The sequence below is a fragment of the Nomascus leucogenys genome, chromosome 2 (genome assembly GCF_006542625.1).
Source record: "Nomascus leucogenys isolate Asia chromosome 2, Asia_NLE_v1, whole genome shotgun sequence".
NCBI classification, from domain to species: Eukaryota; Metazoa; Chordata; class Mammalia; order Primates; family Hylobatidae; genus Nomascus; species Nomascus leucogenys.
The window spans coordinates 39,051,120-39,071,150 of record NC_044382.1 but is presented as its reverse complement, the minus strand read 5'-3'; the positions used below and the strand labels follow the sequence as shown (position 1 = coordinate 39,071,150).

Here is a 20,031-nt window from a genome sequence, read left to right as displayed (position 1 = left end):
GGTAAGTTCATTCCCTGCAGACAGACACACTTAGGAGCGTTGTGACTGGTGTTCCAGTCCCCCAGGCCCAGAGCTCCTGTAGCCCTCACACCTATACAGGGGTCCAGGGGAAGAAGTGTGGGCTCTAGAGTTGGGCCAGCCTTCTTTTCAGCCTCACCTCCACTGTCCACACTTGCTTGACCTTCACCCACACCAGTGCCCCACTCAGCTCTGAGCCTCAGTGTCCTCATCTGTGAAATGGGAGAATCATGGTGCATACCTGTGTGGGTTGCTGTGAGCATCAAACAAGATGATGTGGACAGAGCACCTGGCACAGAACTGATACGTGGTGACAGCGGAGCCCCTCCCCCCAGACTATCCTCCTGGTCACTGTACCCCAGCCTTGGTCTTGGGGATTCTGGGAAGGAGACGGTGCCAATCTGCTGGCTCAGCCAGCTTGGCCACTGACCTTCAGAGCACCCAGGCTGTCAAGGCCGCCGACTGCCTGCCGGGCGGGCAGGGGGGAGTGCCAGCCAGCTCCTCGCCTGACGCTGCCCGCTCCTGCTCCCACTCTCCTCTCCCTCTCTGCGCCTGTGTGTGAGCTAATTAATCTCAGCCCCTTTGGGAAATTAGAACGCCGCAGCCGCGGCCTCCTCAGCCTCGCGGTGCCTGTGCTGCTACTGGGCCATGCCAAGACCTGCTGTGGTTTAGGGGCACCAGGGTGGGGGATGGGGGCATCGGGATGAACTGGGCCAGCCATGGGTCTCCCTGAGCCCCCACCTCCTTGCCGGAATGCTGTGGTCTCTCAGCCCCCTCCTTTCCCAGATAGCATCCATAAGGATGCCAGGCCAGTGCCCGACTGTGGTGAAACCTAACCCCCAGTGGCCTCTCTGACCTGGTCCCAGGGCTGGTATGGCCACCCTCTTACACCACATTCCACCTCATTGCAGGGTCCTCTTGCCTGCCTAGCTTGGGCTGATGGAGACAGATGTAATTATGGAATTTTGCTTGGGAAATTAATTTGAAAAAGTTAATTAATTGGTGATTCCGGAGGTGGCGGGCCCCACGCCCGGCCAGTCTTGCTGACGTCAGTGCTGACCCACTGGAGACGTGCAGCTTCCGGGCAGGCCGGGGAGAGGGACCCCAGTGACCTGGCTGGGCAGCCCTGGGACAGGTAGATGGACAGCGAGGAGCAAAGGGCAGACCAGTGTCCTGGCCCAGAGTGGGCACCTGGGAAGGGTTTGTTGACCAGACCTGCTGAGGATAAGAACCCGGCCACTTGTGTGTATTCAACAAGGCATTGCCAAGCTGCTATGGTACACTGACCCCAGTGTCTCAAGTGCCCCCAACCAAAAATAGACCAGTTCTTCCAAACCCCTTTTCTCAAGGAAAACCTCTAAACCTATTCCCAAAGGCTTTTTCAAAGGGCTCAGAGGACATTATCGGGCCAGTGTGCAGATGAAGCCACTGAGGCTCGGAGAGGGTGGGCCTTGCCCGGCTTCTCAGCAGTGTCCTCCAGCAGGGTGGAGCAGAGGTGAGTAGAGCTCGGTCTGATTTCCAGAGGATGTGTGCCCCAGCTTCAGAATCCCATGGATGGCCTCCTCCCAAGTGTGGGTGATAGGGGCCTTGAAGTTGGCTCTTCCCAGGGAGGAAGCCACAGAATATGGTCAGCCCCTTCACCCCCATCCCTGTGTGTGCCTGTGGGAGCTTCCCCTGCTACCCCATCCAAGCCTCAGAAGACCCCCATGCCCCAGGGGTCTCAGGGTACACAGTGACCCCCACTACCTCCTGGACCTCCTGTGGGTCTTCTGACCACAAGCCTCAGCCAGATCAAGTCCTAGTTTCTGCAGGAGTGTGGGCTTTGGTGTGGTCTTTGTCCAGACAGGAGAACGGTCAGGGCTGGGGCAAGAATGGCCAGGCCTGGGACAGGTCCGGGATACTGAGCCACAAAGAGGCCAGGGAGAGGAACGTGGGTGCTCCTGAGCTATGTGGCCTTGGGCAGGTCCCTTAGCTTCTCTAAGCCTCATTTTGCTCATCCGGGAAATGGGGAAGATCATAGATGCCATTCAGAGAGCTGTGGAGAGGTGCAGGGACGTACAACCACTTGAAGTGGTGCTGGCCCTGGCGCAGGCTGTTTCACTGCCCAGTGGAAGCAGGCTGGGTGGGAGAGCAGCGAGCTGACTGGGACTGTGCTGTGGCTGGGGCCTGAGGACCAGTGGGTTTTGAGAGGGGAGCCTGGTGCATGTGTCAGAGGAACTGAAGGATACAGGAGATGATATTTGTGAGACCCTGGGCCCTGCTCCAATGGAGTCAGCCCACCCAGCATTTACCCTCTGACTTGTTTCATGTGTGCCCTCACCTCCAGGATTTCCAGGGGCCAGGTGGGCCCTGCTCAGTTTATGCCTCACCTCCCATAGCTGTTCAGGATCAAAGGGAGCATCATGGGCAGGCTGAGCTGGGCACTTTGCATCCCTGTCACTCTGATGTGGTCTGTAGTTCTGGGTTTCTTCAAGGTCCAACCCCAGTCTTGGGTTTAAGTGGGCCACACCCACTCCCTGAGCATCCTGTGTGGGCTGGTTATGGGGTCAGAGGAGAGGCATTTCCTCCTCCCACCTCACCTCCTCCAAGAAGCCCTCTGGGTGCTGCTCCCCAGCACTTTGCCCATTGACTGAGCGCTCAGGGTTCTCTGTACAGACTTTTTAAAACCTTTCTCTGTGTGTCCCTAGACTGGGAGCTCTCTGACCATGGGGTCCATGGTATCTCCTGTCTATCCTAGTGCCCAGCACTGGGTTAGCACTCAATGTGGGGGCATAGGGCTCCTGTGCCCCTATTTTACAGATGGGTCAGTTAAGGCCCTGCAAGGTCACACAGCCTGTTGAGGGGCAGAGCCAGCCTGGTTCAGGTGGGTGTGGGGCCACTTGGTACTGGCTGGGGTCTTCTTTCAGGCCTCAGGACCATTCCCAGGCTTCCTTAGGCCCTGCAGCTCCTGACGCTCCTGGCAGGCACTATTCCTGGAGGGTGAATAGTCAGTCCTGTGCTCTTAAGAGCTTGGGGGTTTGGGGGTTAAGGGGCTGTGGCATCAGACTGAGGGTCAGAGGGCAGGCCTTTGAGCCTCAGTTTCTTCATCTGTAAAACAGATCTTAGTGTTTGCGGGAGCAGGGGTGGCTGAAAGAGATCACGCATATGTTGTTCTCGCCATCCTTATTATTACTACTGACACTGTTATTCTGTTATCATCACATTATTATTCATGCTCCCAGGGCCCCAGCAGCTGCGGTGGCTCCAGGCCTGGTTGCAGAGCTCTGGTGTGCTGAAAAGAAGTTGCAGTTCCTAATTAGTCAGCGCTCCAAGGAGAGGGCCTGGGTTTTAATTTTTGCTGCAGGGTCCCACCTGCCCGAGGCTTCCCAGCCCCTCTCATCCCTTCCTGGGCTGGGCCTGCGGCACCCTCCCCAACCTCAGGTAGGGGGCCTGGCTCGAGGCAAAAACCTCCCCAAATTTCCCCTGCCACTCCCTCCGCCTCCCAGACCTCTGGGGCCATGAATCATTTATGAGGCAAAAATGAAACCAATTAAGGACAAACTTTGAAAGCCTCTAATTGCTGCGCCTGGTGGCACCGTGGAATGAGGGGAGGCCAGCCTTCTCGGTGCGGAATCTCCTTGGCCCAGGCCTTCCCAGGCTGCCTGTCCCGCCGCGGCTCAGGGCGCCTCCCGGCTCCCTGCCGCCTCCCAGCCGGACGCGGACGTGCCTGCGCGGCTCTGGCGGCCGCGTCTGCCGCCCCGGCGCCCGCCCGGGTCCCAGGCCGACTAATTAGGCCCGGCTCCCTCCCGCGCCGTCCACTGCCCGCTCCAGGCCCGCTGCCCGCTCCAGGCCCGAGGTGATGGCGGCTGTTCCTGCCGTTCTGGGGCCTGTGCCCCAGAGCTGGCCGCGTTTCTCGGGGCGGGAGCCAGCTCTGCTCGCCTGGCTTAACCCAGACGAGCCCAGGATGCCCTGTCCCTGAACCCCATCGTGGCGTGCAGGTCTGAGTAGGCTCTGGGCCGTGCCGGGGTACCTGGCTTGGAGGCTCTCTTCAGTCTCGGGAGAGATATGCTTATCCCAGGCAGAGCGGAGAAGGCTGGGGGATGACTGATGATAGGGGGAGTCGGGAGGGGGTGTTGAGCCCTGAGGTGTTGCACTGAGCACGGATCCAGTTCCTCTTGGCTTTGCCACAAACACAGTGACCTTATGTAGATTCCTTAGCCTCAGTTTCCCCGTTTGTAAACCATCAGCACCAGCCCATTTTCTCCTGAATTTGGGATTTAGGGAGCTGGGCTTTGTATACCCCTCCCAGTCTCCTCTCTTAGGGGGCTGCTGAGGGGGTGGAGGTAATGTCTGGACCTAGCAGGGCCTGCCTTACTGCCATGAGCCCTGGGTGCCAGTGGCCAGCCTGCTCGCTGTGCTGAGGGCCAGGCAGGCCCTGGGCACTGAGGCACGTTGTTTGCTGAAACCAAATTTCTGTGCTTGTGTTTTTCCATAATTATATTAGCAGGTGGGATTTTTCCTCGGGGAAGCAGTGGGAGGGGGAGCGCCATGGCAGTGTCCCCGCCCGCTCTGAGCGTGAGCTCACACTCAGCTCTGCCCGCCTGCCGTAATGATTTTTTAATTATGCAGCCAGTGCTCGGAATTGCTAATCCACCACCAGCCCAGCATCACCTCCTGCAACTCACACCCCAGCCCCTGGCTGATGTCCCTGGAGTGGCGGTGCCCAGCCCCGTGCCCATCACTGAGTGCCTGGGACAATCGCCATAGCGAGAGAGAGGGTAGGTCAGGAAGGGCTGGAGGGGCGCCCCTCCCCCATCTGCAAGTGACAAGACTTGTGGCTCTCTTTGTCTCCCACCCTACCCCTAGAGCCAGCATGGCTTGCACCTGCCAGGACAGCTATGGCTCTAAATGAGTTTGGGGAGTGATCGGTGCCCACACCAAGTGATGTGGCCACACCCATTTCAGGGACATTAGCCTGTCTTCTCAGCCTTGTGTGACCCCAAGGACACATGCACACAAGTACAATTTTTGTCACACCCACACTCACGCTTTACTTCCCTTCTCCACACACACTCAGCCCCACAGCCAAGCTACACACACACAATGGCAGGCTGTGCGTGCTTCTCACACATGTAGCCTTACCTGAGGGCGGGGGCACCCTCAGGAGACCCCACTGCTGCCTCCCGTGCCCTGCAGTGGCCCTAATCCCACTCCCTTGCCTCCAGACCCCCCTACCCCATCCCCATCCACCCTACTAGGAGGTGCTCCGAGGTCTTCTGGCTCCCACCTCATGGGGTGGCTGCCTGTGCCTGGGGCCAGCCTGAGCCTCCATCGACCCTGGCCTGGGGGAGGTGCTGGGGGGGTTCTGCAGCACTGTGGCGGCGGCTCCTCTCCAGGCGCCCAGCTGTGGCATCTGTCAAGGTCAGATAGCGACTCCGGAACCAGCCGGCTCGGCCCCATGGCCCCTCTCGCCTCATTATTTTTGTGTTCCGGGGCTGCGGCGACACCTCCCTCCCTCCTCCTCAGCCTCCCGCCTCTCGCCTGCCTCCCCCACGCCTCTGCAGGGAGGGCCTGCGGTCCAGGGGCTTTTGTTTTCCAGTTTTTTCCATGCTCAGGCCAGGCAGGCGCGTAGACACTGGCCAGAGCTGTTGGACCTTCAACAGCAGACAAGACAGGTGTCCCCCTTACAGCTGGGACAGATTCTCGCCTAGTGGAACCCTGGGTTGGTTTCTCAGAGGCACAAACTGAACCTGGATGGAACCCAGCCCCCACCACAGCCCAGGTGCACCTGTGGGCAGCTTCCTGTTTCCATAGGCACCAGTTCCTGTCTACACCATCCCCGTTCCAGCAGGGCCTCAGACTCACATACAGCCCAGAGCTCCTGACACAACTCAGTGCATGCGAACATACACACACTGGCATTCATGCGTCAAAGATGTGTTGACACGTACAGACCAGAATACCCCATAAACATCCTCTCACCACGTAAACCACCCTATTCGCACACGCATGCACTTGGACATCCATGTGCATTCGCAGACTTGGGTCACACGCACACACCTCCACTTTACCCTCAGGGAGGTCACAGAGTCAAAGATCTCCCCCAGGACCGCTACATGATCCCCGTATGTGCTTTAATGCTGTGGTCTGTAGAGGGCGACATCTTGAGACTACACACTCAACCGGGCACACTCACAGTCCACTGGGCACACTCACACACAGTTATGCAGCACACCTCCCAGGTAGACACGCGAAAACACACTGTATGCATTGCTCTCGTCACCATACACACTCCAGCCCCCTGAGCTCACTCCCAGGTGCCCAGCATCCTTGGGCAGTTATGCCACCCGAGGGGCTTTTGTCCCCCGAAATACTGGGAACTGAGCTTGAGGCCTCAGCTTGCTGAGCCCTGTGTCCAGGGAGCCTCGGAGAGTGGGAAATGGTTTGACAAGGACTGCCCGGCCCACTGCCCAGCCTCACTGTGTGCACCACTCTAGGCCCAAGAGCGCCAGGATGGCGTGGGATGGGGCGGGGGGGGGAGGGGGGTCCAGGTGTGTCATGACGGGCTTGGTGGCTGCTGGCAGAGGCAGACTCTGGGGGATGGCCTCAGCTCTGTCTCTGGGTCCCTCTTCCCACCTCCAGCCCCTGATTTGGGTGTGTAAATGTTGGAGGAATGGGGTATGGGCAGACTCCAGGCCCCCATGGTCTCTAGAGTGGCCCTGGCCATCCGCTCTCTTCCTCCTCCAGCTGTGGACTGCTGTGGCTGCCCCCAGGAGAGGAGCTAGAGGGAGGCTTAGCAGTGGCTGGGCCCCCACCCCCCAGGAAACTCAAAACCCTGGGCCAGCCGCGGGTGGCGGGTTGGGGCAGGCACAAAGAGGGCCTCTGTGCGGCCGGCTGGGCTGCCCACAGGATTCTGGGGGAGGAGGCAGGAGCCGGTTTCCGTCCCATTCTGCTTCCTGCGGAGGCTGCGGAATGCCCGGAGCTCTGGCCCAGCCTGCCCCGTCTGGCCCACCCGCAGCCCCTTCCCCATCTTTTCCTGGGCCTTGGGGTACAGCTGCAGACTTCTCTGCAACAGGGCCCTGAGAGCCACCCTCCAGGATCCAAGGGAAACCTAGGGGATTTCCCCAAGCCGAGAGCTGAACTGGACCTCACCCTTTAGCTGAAGTCTTCCTTCCATGTGCTGCGGAACCCTCAGCCAGGGTTGGAGCGCCAGGTCCTGGAGTCACACAGACCTGGGTTTAAATCCTGGCTCTGCCACTTACCTTGTGACCTTAGGCAGATGACTTTATGTCCCTGAGCCTCAGTTGCCTCATCTGTAAAATGAGGATAATAATAATTGTAGTAGAATCCGGTGAGAAAATGCATGTGAAATGCTTAGCACAGTGCCTGGTAGCCAGTGAGTGTGCATTATTAGGACCTGCTGTTTATTTTTTTATTTGTTTGTTTGTTTGTTTGTTTATTTATTTATTTATTTTTTTTTTTTCCGAGACGGAGTCTCGCTCTGTCACCCAGGCTGGAGTGCAGTGGCGCAATCTCGGCTCACTGCAAGCTCCGCCTCCCGGGTTCCCGCCATTCTCCTGCCTCAGCCTCTCCGAGTAGCTGGGACTACAGGCGCCTGCCACTGCGCCCGGCTAATTTTTTGTATTTTTAGTAGAGACGGGGTTTCACCGTGGTCTCGATCTCCTGACCTCGTGATCCGCCCACCTCGGCCTCCCAAAGTGCTGGGATTACAGGCGTGAGCCACCGCGCCCGGCCTGTTTATTTATTTTTTTGAGATGGAGTTTTGCTCTTGTTGCCCAGGCTGGAGTGCAATGGCATGATCTTGGCTCACTGCAACCTCTGCCTTCCGGGTTCAAGCAATTCTCCTGCCTCAGCCTCCCAAGTAGCTGGGATTACAGGCATGCACCACCACGCCCAGCTAATTTTTGTATTATTAGTAAAGACAGGGTTTTTCCATGTTGGTCAGGCTGCTCTCGAACTCCCGACCTCAGGTGATCCACCTGCCTCAGCTTCCCAAAGTGCTGGGATTATAGGCGTGAGCCACTGCGCCCGGCCAGGACCTGCTGTTTATTTTAATGTCCTCTGGGGAACTTAAGAGTGGAAGGGACTGGATGCTCCTTGCCCCGATAGGTCTCACCTCTTCTAGGGTTCAGTCTCAGCCCTGCGTCCTGCTCAAAACCCTTCTCTCAAATCAGTTTCCTACCTGCAGATCATATCAGTGACTGATCCGGGCCTCTGGGGCCTTCCTCCTGAGGTCTGGAGGGTGGAGGGGATTGCCCTCTGTATCTGTACCTCCTTCCCCATGATATGCCCTGGGATCGTGACTCCTGCTGTAGTTTGGGGTGAGGAGCAAGAGCCATTCTTTTCCATTTTACAAATGGGAAACTGAGGCTTAGTGGTGGAAAGAGCTTGGTCAAAGTCACCAGTCAGGGAGGGACAGGGTGGAGCCACAAACCTAGACCTCAGGACTCCAGTTCCCTAGCCAGTCCTATGCACATAGGCCTCCCCAACCCCAGACACACAAACACACCCCACACAGGAGCCCCAGAAGGACAGTGCCCCATCTCTGATTTCTTGACTCATGCATCCCTGGACTAGCCTTCCCTGGCTTGTCCCATGGTGAGGCCCATCAGTAGGGAGGTCCTGAGGGGGTACGTCGGCCTGATTTCTGATTGGTGTCAGCTCAGAGATCACCACATTGGGAAATGTTTGCTACAAGATTCAGGGGATCCCAGATAGACAAGGCGTCATTACACCTGCTTAATCAAATTGCCTGCTCTAAATGGGGCAATAATAGGACTTCCTTCAGAGATTGGGTATGAGGATAACATGAGATAAAGCATGGACAGTGTGGCACATAGGAAGAGCCCCATACCTGTTAGCTACGGTCCCATGTGACAGATGGGAAAACTGTCTCAGTGGCCAGTTTTTTCCCAAGGTCAAAAAATGAGGAAGGGTCTTCCTGAACCTTTGACTCTTCCAGGAAAGGAACCTGGCCTGAGGGAGGTGCCTATTGAGGAAAGGGCCTGTCTTTATCAGAGGCCTCCCAGGCATCTCAGTCCCTAGAGCCCCAGGTCAGCGCTTACTTCCTGTCCGGGGCCTCAGTGTTGCTGTGCATGAATGGGCCGATCCCCTCCTCCAGCTGTTTTGGGGAGCACCGTAAAGCAGAACAGAGCCTGGCTGGGTGCGGTGGCTCACGCCTGTAATCCCAGCACTTTGGGAGGCTGAGGTGGGTGGATCACCTGAGGTCAGGAGTTCAAGACCAGCCTGACCAACATGGTGAAACCCCATCTCTACTAAAAATACAAAAATTAGCCAGGTGTGGTGGTGTGTGCCTGTAATCCCAGCCACTCGGGAGGCTGAGGCAGGAGAATTGCTTGAACCTGGGAGGCGGAGGTTGTAGTGAGCCGAGATCGGGCCATGCACTCCAGCCTGGGTGACAGAGCAAGACTCCGTCAAAAAAAAAAAAAAAAAAAAGAGGGAGAGAAAACAGAGCCCTACGTACTCCAGGTTTGCTCAAACCCTTTAGTCCTCAGGCCAAGGCATGGTTGGTACCCACCCCAGGAGGAGGGGTGTAAGAGGGTCAGGGGTGTGGAGTCAGGGACATAGAAATGCTGTCCCTTGTTCTGTCCTTGGCAGTCAGTCTTGGGGTGACTCTAGTGGGGTTGAGACCATGTCTCACCCCAGGCCACCCGCTGGGTGCTCACAGTGGCCAGTGTGTGGGTGTATGTGTGTCCATCCATAGCTGGATGTGTGCCCTGTGCTCTCCGCCTGGGGCTGCGTTTCTCCCTGCCTGCAAGACCAGTCTCCCTGGGCTTGAGCAGGGCTTCTTTTTCCCTCTGGAAACTCCCCAGGCTGAATCATGGAAATCAGAGACGGAACACCCTCCCTTCCACCCCATTGCCCAGCTTGGTTCAACCACCATAGCCTGTGGTCTGCTTTGCCCACCATCAGCCTGTCTGCCTATTTTGCCTCACTTGGAGGCCAAGGAGACCAGCCCACCAAGGTGGCGGGGAGGGGGCAAGGGCTGGGGTGTCAAGTGCTGCATGGAAGCGTGGAAAGTGGTGCATTGAGCCGGGGTGTGCAGCTCTGCTGGGCCAGTGTTAGGGGTCCTGAAACGCAGCCTCTTCCACAAGCCTCCCTGGGCAGGCAGGATGGCTGCAAGGCTGGTCAGCCAGCAGGGAATAGCGGGGGATGGTGCCTTGGTCAAACCCTGCCCTTGGTAGTGGTGATGGTTGCACAACTCTGTTGATTTACTAAAAATCATTAAATTATATGTATACTTTAATGTGGAAGAATTTTATAGTGTGTAAACTATACCTCGATAAAACTGTTTTTTAAAAATCCTGCCAGCCAGGCACAGTGGCTCACGCCTATAATCCCAGCACTTTGGGAGGCCCAGGTGAGAGGATTGCTTGATCCTCATAGGAAGACCTCATCCCTACTAAAAATTAAAATAATAATAATAAAAAACATCCTGCCCTTGGCCTCAAGGCCCTGCACAACTGGGACCCTGCTAGCCTCATAGACACACCTCACGTCCACTTCCCCACCTGCTTAGGCTTCTCTTTCATGCCTTTGTCCCCTCTCATTGCTTCTCCTTATCCTTAACTCTCAACCTAGCAGTCCCTTCCTCCAGGAAGGCCCCAGATAGCTCACTGTGTCCCCTTCCAGCTCTTGTTTCACACTGGTTCATGTGACTGTGGGCCCAGCTCCTGTGCACTCCTGGAAGGCAGTGCTGGGGTCTGGGTCTATGTGCTCTGCTGTCTGTCCCGTATCATAAGGTACAGGGCTGCTGTCGAGGTAGGTGCAGGGAAGATGTGTGCAAAGGAATATCTAGAACATCCAGCTGTGGGCCACCTGTGTACATGTCTGTGTGCAGATGGCACTATGTCATCCCAGGATGTCCCCTCCTTCCCAGTGCTTTCTGGCCCGAGAGTTCAAGATTGAACCCTGCGGGGGATGAAGTGAGGCTCTTCTAGGGCTGAGGGTTGAATAAGGGCACTGCCACCACCTCCAGTGACCTCACTGCCAGCTGGCATTATGATGTCACTGGCTTAGCATTCCGGGCCCTGGGCATCTCCAAGTCCCCCAGGTGGGGGCACTCTCCTGGGGTCTGTGACAGCTTGCCCCCAGCCACGGAGAGGTGACAGGCACGGTAACAATCCTGGGGAGTGAGAGCAGCCTTAGGGGTACCTAGGTCACCTGCCTTGGGCCACTCTGTCAATTGCAAAAGTGGCCACAGAGCAGGGTGACTAACACTTGGGCTCTGGGTTCAAGCTCTGCCCCTGCTAGGCACCAGGTGTTTGACCTGAGGCTGACAGCTTGAACCTCTCTGAGCCTAAATTTCCTCAAGTCTGAAATTGGCAAATAGTTTCTGTCTCCCTGGGTTCTGGGGAGGCATTCAGAAGCTAAGACATGTAAAGCATAAAAGCCCAGGGCCTGGGACACAGTAGATACTCAGTAAATGCTAGTTGATAGGATCCGTTGGTTAAGGAAACCGGAGTGGCAACACAGGTGGTGGGGGCTGGCTAGAAGGGGGCAGGCTCCGTGCCTTCTGGGGCTGGCCAGAGCCTTAGGGTAGAGGCACAGGGTGGCCTCCACTGCCAGGAGGGTGGCCCCAGGTATGAGTCTCCCTCTTCTTCCTGCTCAGCCAGTTAGCTGGAGCCTACAGGAGGCATTGGGCCCTGCAGCCATGCTCTGGGGCCAAGAACCCATTACCCCCCACCTCCTCCTCAGTCCTCCCCAGTCCTCCTCCCCAGTCTCCTCTCCACCTCCTCCCAAGCCCTCCTCCCCAGCCTTCTCCCCACCTCCCCCAAGCCCTCCTCCCCAGCCTCCTCCCCACCTCGTCCACAGTCCTTCTCTCCACCCTCCTCCCCAGCCTCCTCCCCTCAAGCCCTCCTCCCCACCCTCCTCCCCAGTCCTTCTCCCCACCGTCCTCCCCAGCCTTCCTCCACAGACTCCTCCCCAGCCCTCCTCCCAAGATTCCTCCCCACCTCCTCCCCAGCCTCCTCCCCACCTCCTCCCCGGCCTCCCCCCAAGCCCTCCTCCCTAGCCTCCTCCCCACCTCCTCCCCAGTCCTTCTCCCCACCCTCCTCCCCAGCCCTCCTCCCCAGACTCCTCCCCACCTCCTCCCCACCTCCTCTTCTCAGGCCTTGGGCTACACAGTGGGTCTGATCTGGTCTCCTCGCCACTTCTCTACCCTTCCCTCTGCCTCCCTGTCCTGTGGGCATGCCCAGCTGCCTTCTGGGATTCCCTCCTCAGGGCTGTTTCCTTGTCTTTTAGACCCTCAAGTCCCTGAGCCTGAACAAGGTGTCCTGGTTCCCTGGGTCTCTGAACCCTGTTGCCCCAGACACTGCTTCCCATGACACTGTCTCCACTAACCTTGACCCTCTGCCCCCTCCTCTCCAGCTCCCCTTTTCTCTGATCCACCCCTCTAGTTCTCTGTCTCATGATTCTGTCCCCACCACCTGTCTCTGTTCTGCCCCCACATGCCCCTCTGCCCCCCAGCTTTCCATGACTCGTCCCCCCTCAGCCCCCCGTGCTCTGTCCCCACCCGTCAGCCCCTGGTCCCAGCTCCCGGCTGGCCGGCTCCTGCATGGACAAAGGGGTCCTTTGTGGGCTGACCGCGGCTGGCGGGGCGGCGGGGCGCTGGCTCCGCATTGCTGATGAAACGGAGCCCTTTGTTGTCCCTCCTCAGGCGCAGTATTTCTTTTTGGGGGCTGGATGCGTTCCTGGCAGGGCCGATGATGGATGCGCCCGCCGCCGCCTGCCCGCCAGCTTTCCCTCCCGCTCATTCCCGCTCCGCTTCAACGCAGCCCTGACTCCTCCCCTGCTGCCTGGGCACTGCCAGGCCCTTCCTGGCCTGGAAGGGGTGGCTGTGTGCCCTAGAGTAGAAGGCTGGGACCTGGGAGAACGTCCCCTCTATGTCCTCCCCTTCCACGAGTAGGGCAAATGGGGCTTTTGGTCAGGGGTCCACTGGGACCGGGGCATCAGTTTTTCCTAAGTTCTGAAGGAGAAGATGAGCCAGGTACCAGGACCGATTTGGAACAAGCTTGAGGACCAGATGTTCATGTCTGTCCACTCTGGATTTGAAAACAGAGTTATCCCTGTGAGCCAGTCCCCCCATGTACCCACCTCCCTTCAACTTCTGTGGCTGAAAAACCATAGTGTTCTGCCTGCAGCACCTGTTTGGTGACATATCACATCCTCTGGTCCCAAGCTCAGCATGTCCCAGGACCTCAGAGGCTGGGGGTGGGTGGGCCCTGAGGAAGTACAGAATAGTGGAAGATCAGAGAAATTCCAAGAGAGGAACAGAATATGAGGTTTGGTCCCCACCAGGAGAGACTCAGGATGGAGACAAAAGCCGAGACACTCAGCCAGAGCGCCAGCCCTGAGCGCAGGCCGGCTGTGTTGGAGGGAGCTGACTTCTAATTGACCTGCCCTCCCCGCACGCAGAGCCAGATCCTGGAGCTGGGAGGAGGGAGGGGGTGAGCAGAGCAGGAGCAGCGTTAATGCAGCTATCGATTTCTGCCACCAGCCAGCAGGCCGCAGAGGCGGGGGATGCACACAGGGGCTGGGGCGCAGCCTGCTCCCCTCCCCATCTCTCCAGCCCACAAGACACCTGCCTTCTGCCTTCTCCCCTGACCTAGTATCTGGGCTGCCGGGGTTGTTGTCCCGGGCAGGGCAGATGAGCTTAGTTGGACAGGAGCTGGATGAGCTGACTTGATGGTTTCTGTCCCTCACTGACCCTGGTCCCCAACAACTAGCCAGGGTCACTGATTCCTGAAGGGGTTACCAATCTCTGAGGAGAGGGGCTAAAAAGACCATCCTGGTCTTGGCCCTTATGAGGTGGGAGGGAACACAGCTATCCTTGGACACACATGGTCTTCCTGCTTCCGCTCTGACCTCTGATGCCCCCCAGCCCAGCCTGGATTCCCTGCCAGGCCCCCCCGGCTCTGTCCTGGTGGAATTTGCCAGCTTGCCCAGCTCTTCCTCCTCACCCATTTCCCTCTGCTAGGAAGGAGCCCTAGGTGGTCTGGTGCCCACTGGGGAGGGACAGGGAGTATCTGGCTGTTGATGCCGGCTACTCGCCTCACCCTAGAAACAGAGCTTTTCCTTTCCCTACACCCGGTCCTCTTTGGCCACTCCTTAGTCCTGGGGAAGCCCCCCTCCCCCGCCCTGCTTGGGTCCTCAGTTTCCCCCTCTGTAAATGCAGAGGGTTGGACTAGATGCTCTCTTGGGACAGGTTTGAGTCCTGTGACTAGGGGGGTTTTGGGGTTGCCTGGGGACAAAGATCCAGTGTGTGCTGCCCTCAAGCCCAGGGCTCGATGGGGCCCGCCAGATGTGCACCTCCCCCTTGAGCTTCCAGCTGCTCTGGGGCTGGGCCTTGTCCTCCCACCCCTCTCCTGGGGGATGCTAGGCCGCAGCAGGCAGACAGGGAAGCGAGGCTGGAGAGCCAGGACTGATGAGGATACCGCCGCCTTGCTCCATCTGGCCCAGTTCCTCCAGCTGAGGAGGCAGCTCAGACGCCTTAGCCTTGAGACCTGAGTAGAGCAGGCCCTGTCCCGGGACAGGCTGCCTTGGAAATGTGGAGGCAGCCAGAGGACAGGCTCCTGCTGGGCTCCATTCCCTTGAGGGTCATGCCTACTCTTCAGTGCCAGCCTGCCCCAGCCAGAGGCCCCTCCTGGCAACAGCCCACCCCGGCTCTCTGGGTTCTCACTGAGACCTCCACCCAGGCCCTACTCTGCAGGCCTTGTGAGGCCTCTGCCCACCGCCGCCCCCAATCTGGGAGCCAGGCCAGAGCACCACAGTGAGGCCTGAGTAGAGACAAGAATGAGGTCTGAGACGATAATGATTGTGGTTCGGGGGTTGAGAAGGAAGCGTGTGCCAGGGTGTGCACAAGCACGTCCTCTCACTGTGGCAGGGGACGGCTTGTCCTCTGGCCTTGTGCTGCTCGCCCTGTAGCAGCAGGGGAGAAGATCCCTGAAATAAGGGTTCTGCACTCATTGGCAAACTGGGTTACACAAAGGCAACCAGGTTCCTTTGCCTGCAGAACATGTCAGAGCCTTGAAATAACTGATGTGTATTAGGAATCCCCAGATGAGGATCCAGGGGCAGCCTTCCAGACTTGATGATCTGTACCATCAAGCACTCTTCTCGGATGGAGAAGGAAGATTAGGATGTGGAGGTGGTTTTTTTGTTTTTTTTGTTTTGTTTTGTTTTTTGTTTTTGACAGGGTCTCACTCTGTCATCCAGGCTGGAATGCAGTGGCATGATTATAACTCACTGCATCCTCAACCTCCTGGGCTCAAGCAGTCCTCCCACCTCAGCCTCCTGAGTAGCTAGGACTACAGGCATGTACCACCACACCTGGTTAACTTTTGTATTTTTTGCAGAGATAGAGTTTCACCATGTTGTCCAGGGTGGTCTCAAAACTCCTGAGCTCAAGCGATCTGCCTGCCTCTGCCTCCCAAAGTGCTGAGATTACAGGCGTGAGCCACTGCACCCGGCTAATAAGCATCTCCAACACTCTCACTGCAGCACAAGAAGTACTGCCTGCTTCCAGCAGGTCTTCCTAGACCCTAGCAGGGCAGATTTGGGCTGTGGAAGCCTGGACTAGGGCCTCCACCATGCCACTTGGTGGCTGTGTGTTCATAGACTGGTGGTTCTCCTAGATCTTGTTTGCCTCATCTATAAAGTAGATTACCAGCCACTGCTTCTAGAGTTCTTGTGGGTCTTAACTGAGATAGTACAAATAAGAAATTTCTCACCAGGATGGATCTGGTGCTTAATAAATGCATGGTCAGGCCAGGCGCGGTGGCTCACGCTTGTAATCCCAGCACTTTGGGAGGCCGAGGTGGGCAGATCACGAGGTCAGGAGATCGAGACCACGGTGAAACCCTGTCTCTACTAAAAATACAAAAAAATTAGCCGGGCGTGGTGGCGGGCACCTGTAGTCCCAGCTACTCGGAGAGGCTGAGGCAGGAGAATGGCGTGAACCTGGGAGGCGGAGCTTGCAGTGAGCTGAGATTGCGCCACTGCACTCCAGCCTGGGCGACAGAGCGAGACTCTGTCTCAAGAGAAAAAATAATAATAATAATAAATAAATAAATGCATGGTCAAGCACATGGTGGTCAGGATGACAGGACAGTTGATAGTGGTGGTGGTGGCGATGTTGAAGGGGGAGGTGTTCACTGCTGCCCTGACCCTGAATCCTCTTGTTGTGACAGAGTGAAGACATTTCCACCTGGACACCTGACCATGTGCCTGCCCTGAGCAGCGAGGCCCACCAGGCATCTCTGTTGTGGGCAGCAGGGCCAGGTCCTGGTCTGTGGACCCTCGGCAGTTGGCAGGCTCCCTCTGCAGCGGGGTCTGGGCCTCGGCCCCACCATGTCGAGCCTTGGCGGTGGCTCCCAGGACGCCGGCGGCAGTAGCAGCAGCAGCACCAATGGCAGCAGTGGCAGTGGCAGCAGTGGTCCAAAGGCAGGAGCAGCAGACAAGAGTGCAGCGGTGGCTGCCGCTGCACCAGCCTCAGTGGCAGATGACACACCACCCCCCGAGCGTCGGAACAAGAGCGGTATCATCAGTGAGCCCCTCAACAAGAGCCTGCGCCGCTCCCGCCCGCTCTCCCACTACTCTTCATTTGGCAGCAGTGGTGGCAGTGGTTGTGGCAGCATGATGGGCGGAGAGTCTGCTGACAAGGCCACCGCGGCTGCAGCCGCTGCCTCCCTGTTGGCCAATGGGCACGACCTGGCGGCGGCCATGGCGGTGGACAAAAGCAACCCTACCTCAAAGCACAAAAGTGGTGCTGTGGCCAGCCTGCTGAGCAAGGCAGAGCGGGCCACGGATCTGGCAGCCGAGGGACAGCTGACGCTGCAGCAGTTTGCGCAGTCCACAGAGATGCTGAAGCGCGTGGTGCAGGAGCACCTCCCGCTGATGAGCGAGGCGGGTGCTGGCCTGCCTGACATGGAGGCTGTGGCAGGTGCCGAAGCCCTCAATGGCCAGTCCGACTTCCCCTACCTGGGCGCTTTCCCCATCAACCCAGGCCTCTTCATTATGACCCCGGCAGGTGTGTTCCTGGCCGAAAGCGCGCTGCACATGGCGGGCCTGGCTGAATACCCCATGCAGGGAGAGCTGGCCTCTGCCATCAGCTCTGGCAAGAAGAAGCGGAAACGCTGCGGCATGTGCGCGCCCTGCCGGCGGCGCATCAACTGCGAGCAGTGCAGCAGTTGTAGGAACCGAAAGACTGGCCATCAGATTTGCAAATTCAGAAAATGTGAGGAACTCAAAAAGAAGCCTTCCGCTGCTCTGGAGGTAACGGCGCCTTAGAGGGAGGTGTGTGGGCTCTTGTGTCTGTCTGGCAGTCCAAACCCACCCCCATCCCCAGACCCCACCTTTCCTAGCTGGGCAAGTGTCTGGGGGATGCCCCCCCAGTCCTTGGGGCCTGGGGGTCTGGCTTCGAGACACCAGTTTACTGCCCCAAAAGTCAGAGCCACATTCTGAGAATCCCATCAGGCCGTAATTTGCAAGGCAAGCATAAAACTCCAGGCAAGGACCTAGCATTCTCAGCCAGGCCCTGGGATTCTGATTCCTCTCCTGGGGTTCTGGGTCAGGTATTGAGATTTCCATACAGGTCCTAAGTTTCTGATGCTCAGACATGGCCTAAAGCATCCAGTCCATGACCTAGAACTCTGGGTCTCTCCCCTGCCTTGTTTAAGGGATTCTGTTTCACAGGCCCTGTGCCCTTAAGCCCTTCATTTGCCCCTCCAGGGCCATCTTTTCCCCAAGGCCACCCAAGGATAGAGCTGTTCCAGTGCTGGGTGCCCTGCTCTGAGGCCTGGAAGAACCCTTGGTCTGGGCACCTATTTGACAGATTTTTGGGGCTGGGGTAAGGGGAGGTGACCATGAGCCCGGAGTGGACAAGGGCCTAGCCACTGTGGAATTGGCTTGGAGAAGGCAAGGGGTTCCCATGCTGCTATCTCTGCACCCCTGTGGCAGGGCCCATCCCTGTGCCCCCAGATGCAGCAACCTAGCTGGAGTGCCAGGCCTGGGTACAAAAGCATCTTTTCAGCCTGCAGTCCCTGCCCCTGTCCCCGCCCCTCTACGAGTGGGCTTGACGCAAATGTCCAGAATGGTTGGAAAACAACAGTGGTGTATCCCAGCCATGGCCTCCTGGTTACCCTCCCCTAACCCCAACCCTAACCCCAGCCCCAGCCCCAGCCCTTCCATTTCTGCTCTCCTATGTACACACAAAGGCACCCACTTTAGTCCAGTGTAGACACACATGCACACACACATAGACACGGCCGCTTGAGAAATAGCCCAAATACCCACCTCCCACAGCTCCATGCCACACAGCTCAGCATATCATGAGGCACACACCCATATGCACACCCGTTGCACGTGCTCACACGCTCATTTACAGAAACATGCCACAGCCACCTGGCGCTGTTGCCTTTGGGCCAGGGGAAGAGACTTCCTCTCTGGAAGGGAGGGTTCCTGGGCACCGTGGCTCAGGAGGCCTCAGAGTCCTCGGGGCCTTCCAGCAGCCCAGCAGGTCAAGCTCCTCCTTTGGCCTGGCTGGGGTGGCAGGAGCTCCGAGGGGTGGCTGCTCTTCCTCCATGCCTGTCCCTCCGCCATGAGGCCATCCACAGGGGAACGTCTTTGCTCCAGGCCTACCCGGACCCTGACTGAACTCTCTCCTTGTTTTTGTCTCCCGCCCCCGCCAGAAGGTGATGCTTCCGACGGGAGCCGCCTTCCGGTGGTTTCAGTGACGGCGGCGGAACCCAAAGCTGCCCTCTCCGTGCAATGTCACTGCTCGTGTGGTCTCCAGCAAGGGATTCGGGCGAAGACAAACGGATGCACCCGTCTTTAGAACCAAAAATATTCTCTCACAGATTTCATTCCTGTTTTTATATATATATTTTTTGTTGTCGTTTTAACATCTCCACGTCCCTAGTATAAAAAGAAAAAGAAAAAAATTTAAACTGCTTTTTCGGAAGAACAACAACAAAAAAGAGGTAAAGACGAATCTATAAAGTACCGAGACTTCCTGGGCAAAGAATGGACAATCAGTTTCCTTCCTGTGTCGATGTCGATGTTGTCTGTGCAGGAGATGCAGTTTTTGTGTAGAGAATGTAAATTTTCTGTAACCTTTTGAAATCTAGTTACTAATAAGCACTACTGTAATTTAGCACAGTTTAACTCCACCCTCATTTAAACTTCCTTTGATTCTTTCCGACCATGAAATAGTGCATAGTTTGCCTGGAGAATCCACTCACGTTCATAAAGAGAATGTTGATGGCGCCATGTAGAAGCCGCTCTGTATCCATCCATGCGTGCAGAGCTGCCAGCAGGGAGCTCGCAGAAGGGGAGGGAGCACCAGGCCAGCTGAGCTGCACCCACAGTCCCCAGACTGGGATCCCCCACCCCAACAGTGATGATTTTGGAAAAAAAAATGAAAGTTCTGTTCGTTTATCCATTGCGATCTGGGGAGCCCCGTCTCGATATTTCCAATCCTGGCTACTTAGAGAAAATAAGTCTTGTTTTTCTGGCCTTGCTAATGGCAACAGATGAAAGGGCTTCTTTGCGTGGTCCCCTGCCTGTGGGGGTGGGTCCCCAGGGGGCCCCCTGCGGCCTGGGCCCCCCTGCCCACGGCCAGCTTCCTGCTGATGAACATGCTGTTTGTATTGTTTTAGGAAACCAGGCTGTTTTGTGAATAAAACGAATGCATGTTTGTGTCACGAAGCACCGCTGGCTTCTTGCTCTCCGGTTTTGAGGGGCTGACTTGGGGGCCATTCCTGAGCAGGGGCTGTCTGGGACCACCTGGAGGAGAAAGAAGGATGGCCTAGGGACATTTAGAATGGGAATTTCTTTGGGGAAGAGAGGCCTCTGGATCCAGAATCGGGGAGAGCAGGAGCAACCAGCCCAGCAGACAGGAGGGAAAGGCTCTTAATCTGGAAGTCACTGGTACCGGAGTACCTCACCTGCCTGGTTGCACCCCATGCCTCAGAACCTGGACCTCCAGGGACC

At 57.3% G+C, this 20,031-nt stretch overlaps 1 protein-coding gene across 2 annotated transcripts in view; it reads left to right on the top strand.

Moving 5' to 3' along the window:
- Positions 1-19,746, top strand: part of CXXC5 (CXXC finger protein 5) — a 36,150-nt gene extending 16,404 nt beyond the window's left edge. For both annotated transcript variants that reach the window (XM_030828253.1, XM_030828255.1), the window contains exons 2-3: positions 16,230-17,313; positions 18,729-19,746. In XM_030828253.1, the coding sequence (XP_030684113.1) occupies positions 16,390-17,313; positions 18,729-18,773 (969 nt within the window). In that variant the 5' untranslated portion in view covers positions 16,230-16,389 and the 3' untranslated portion in view covers positions 18,774-19,746. The remainder of the gene's footprint in view (positions 1-16,229; positions 17,314-18,728) is intronic.
- Positions 19,747-20,031: the final 285 nt, after the last annotated feature.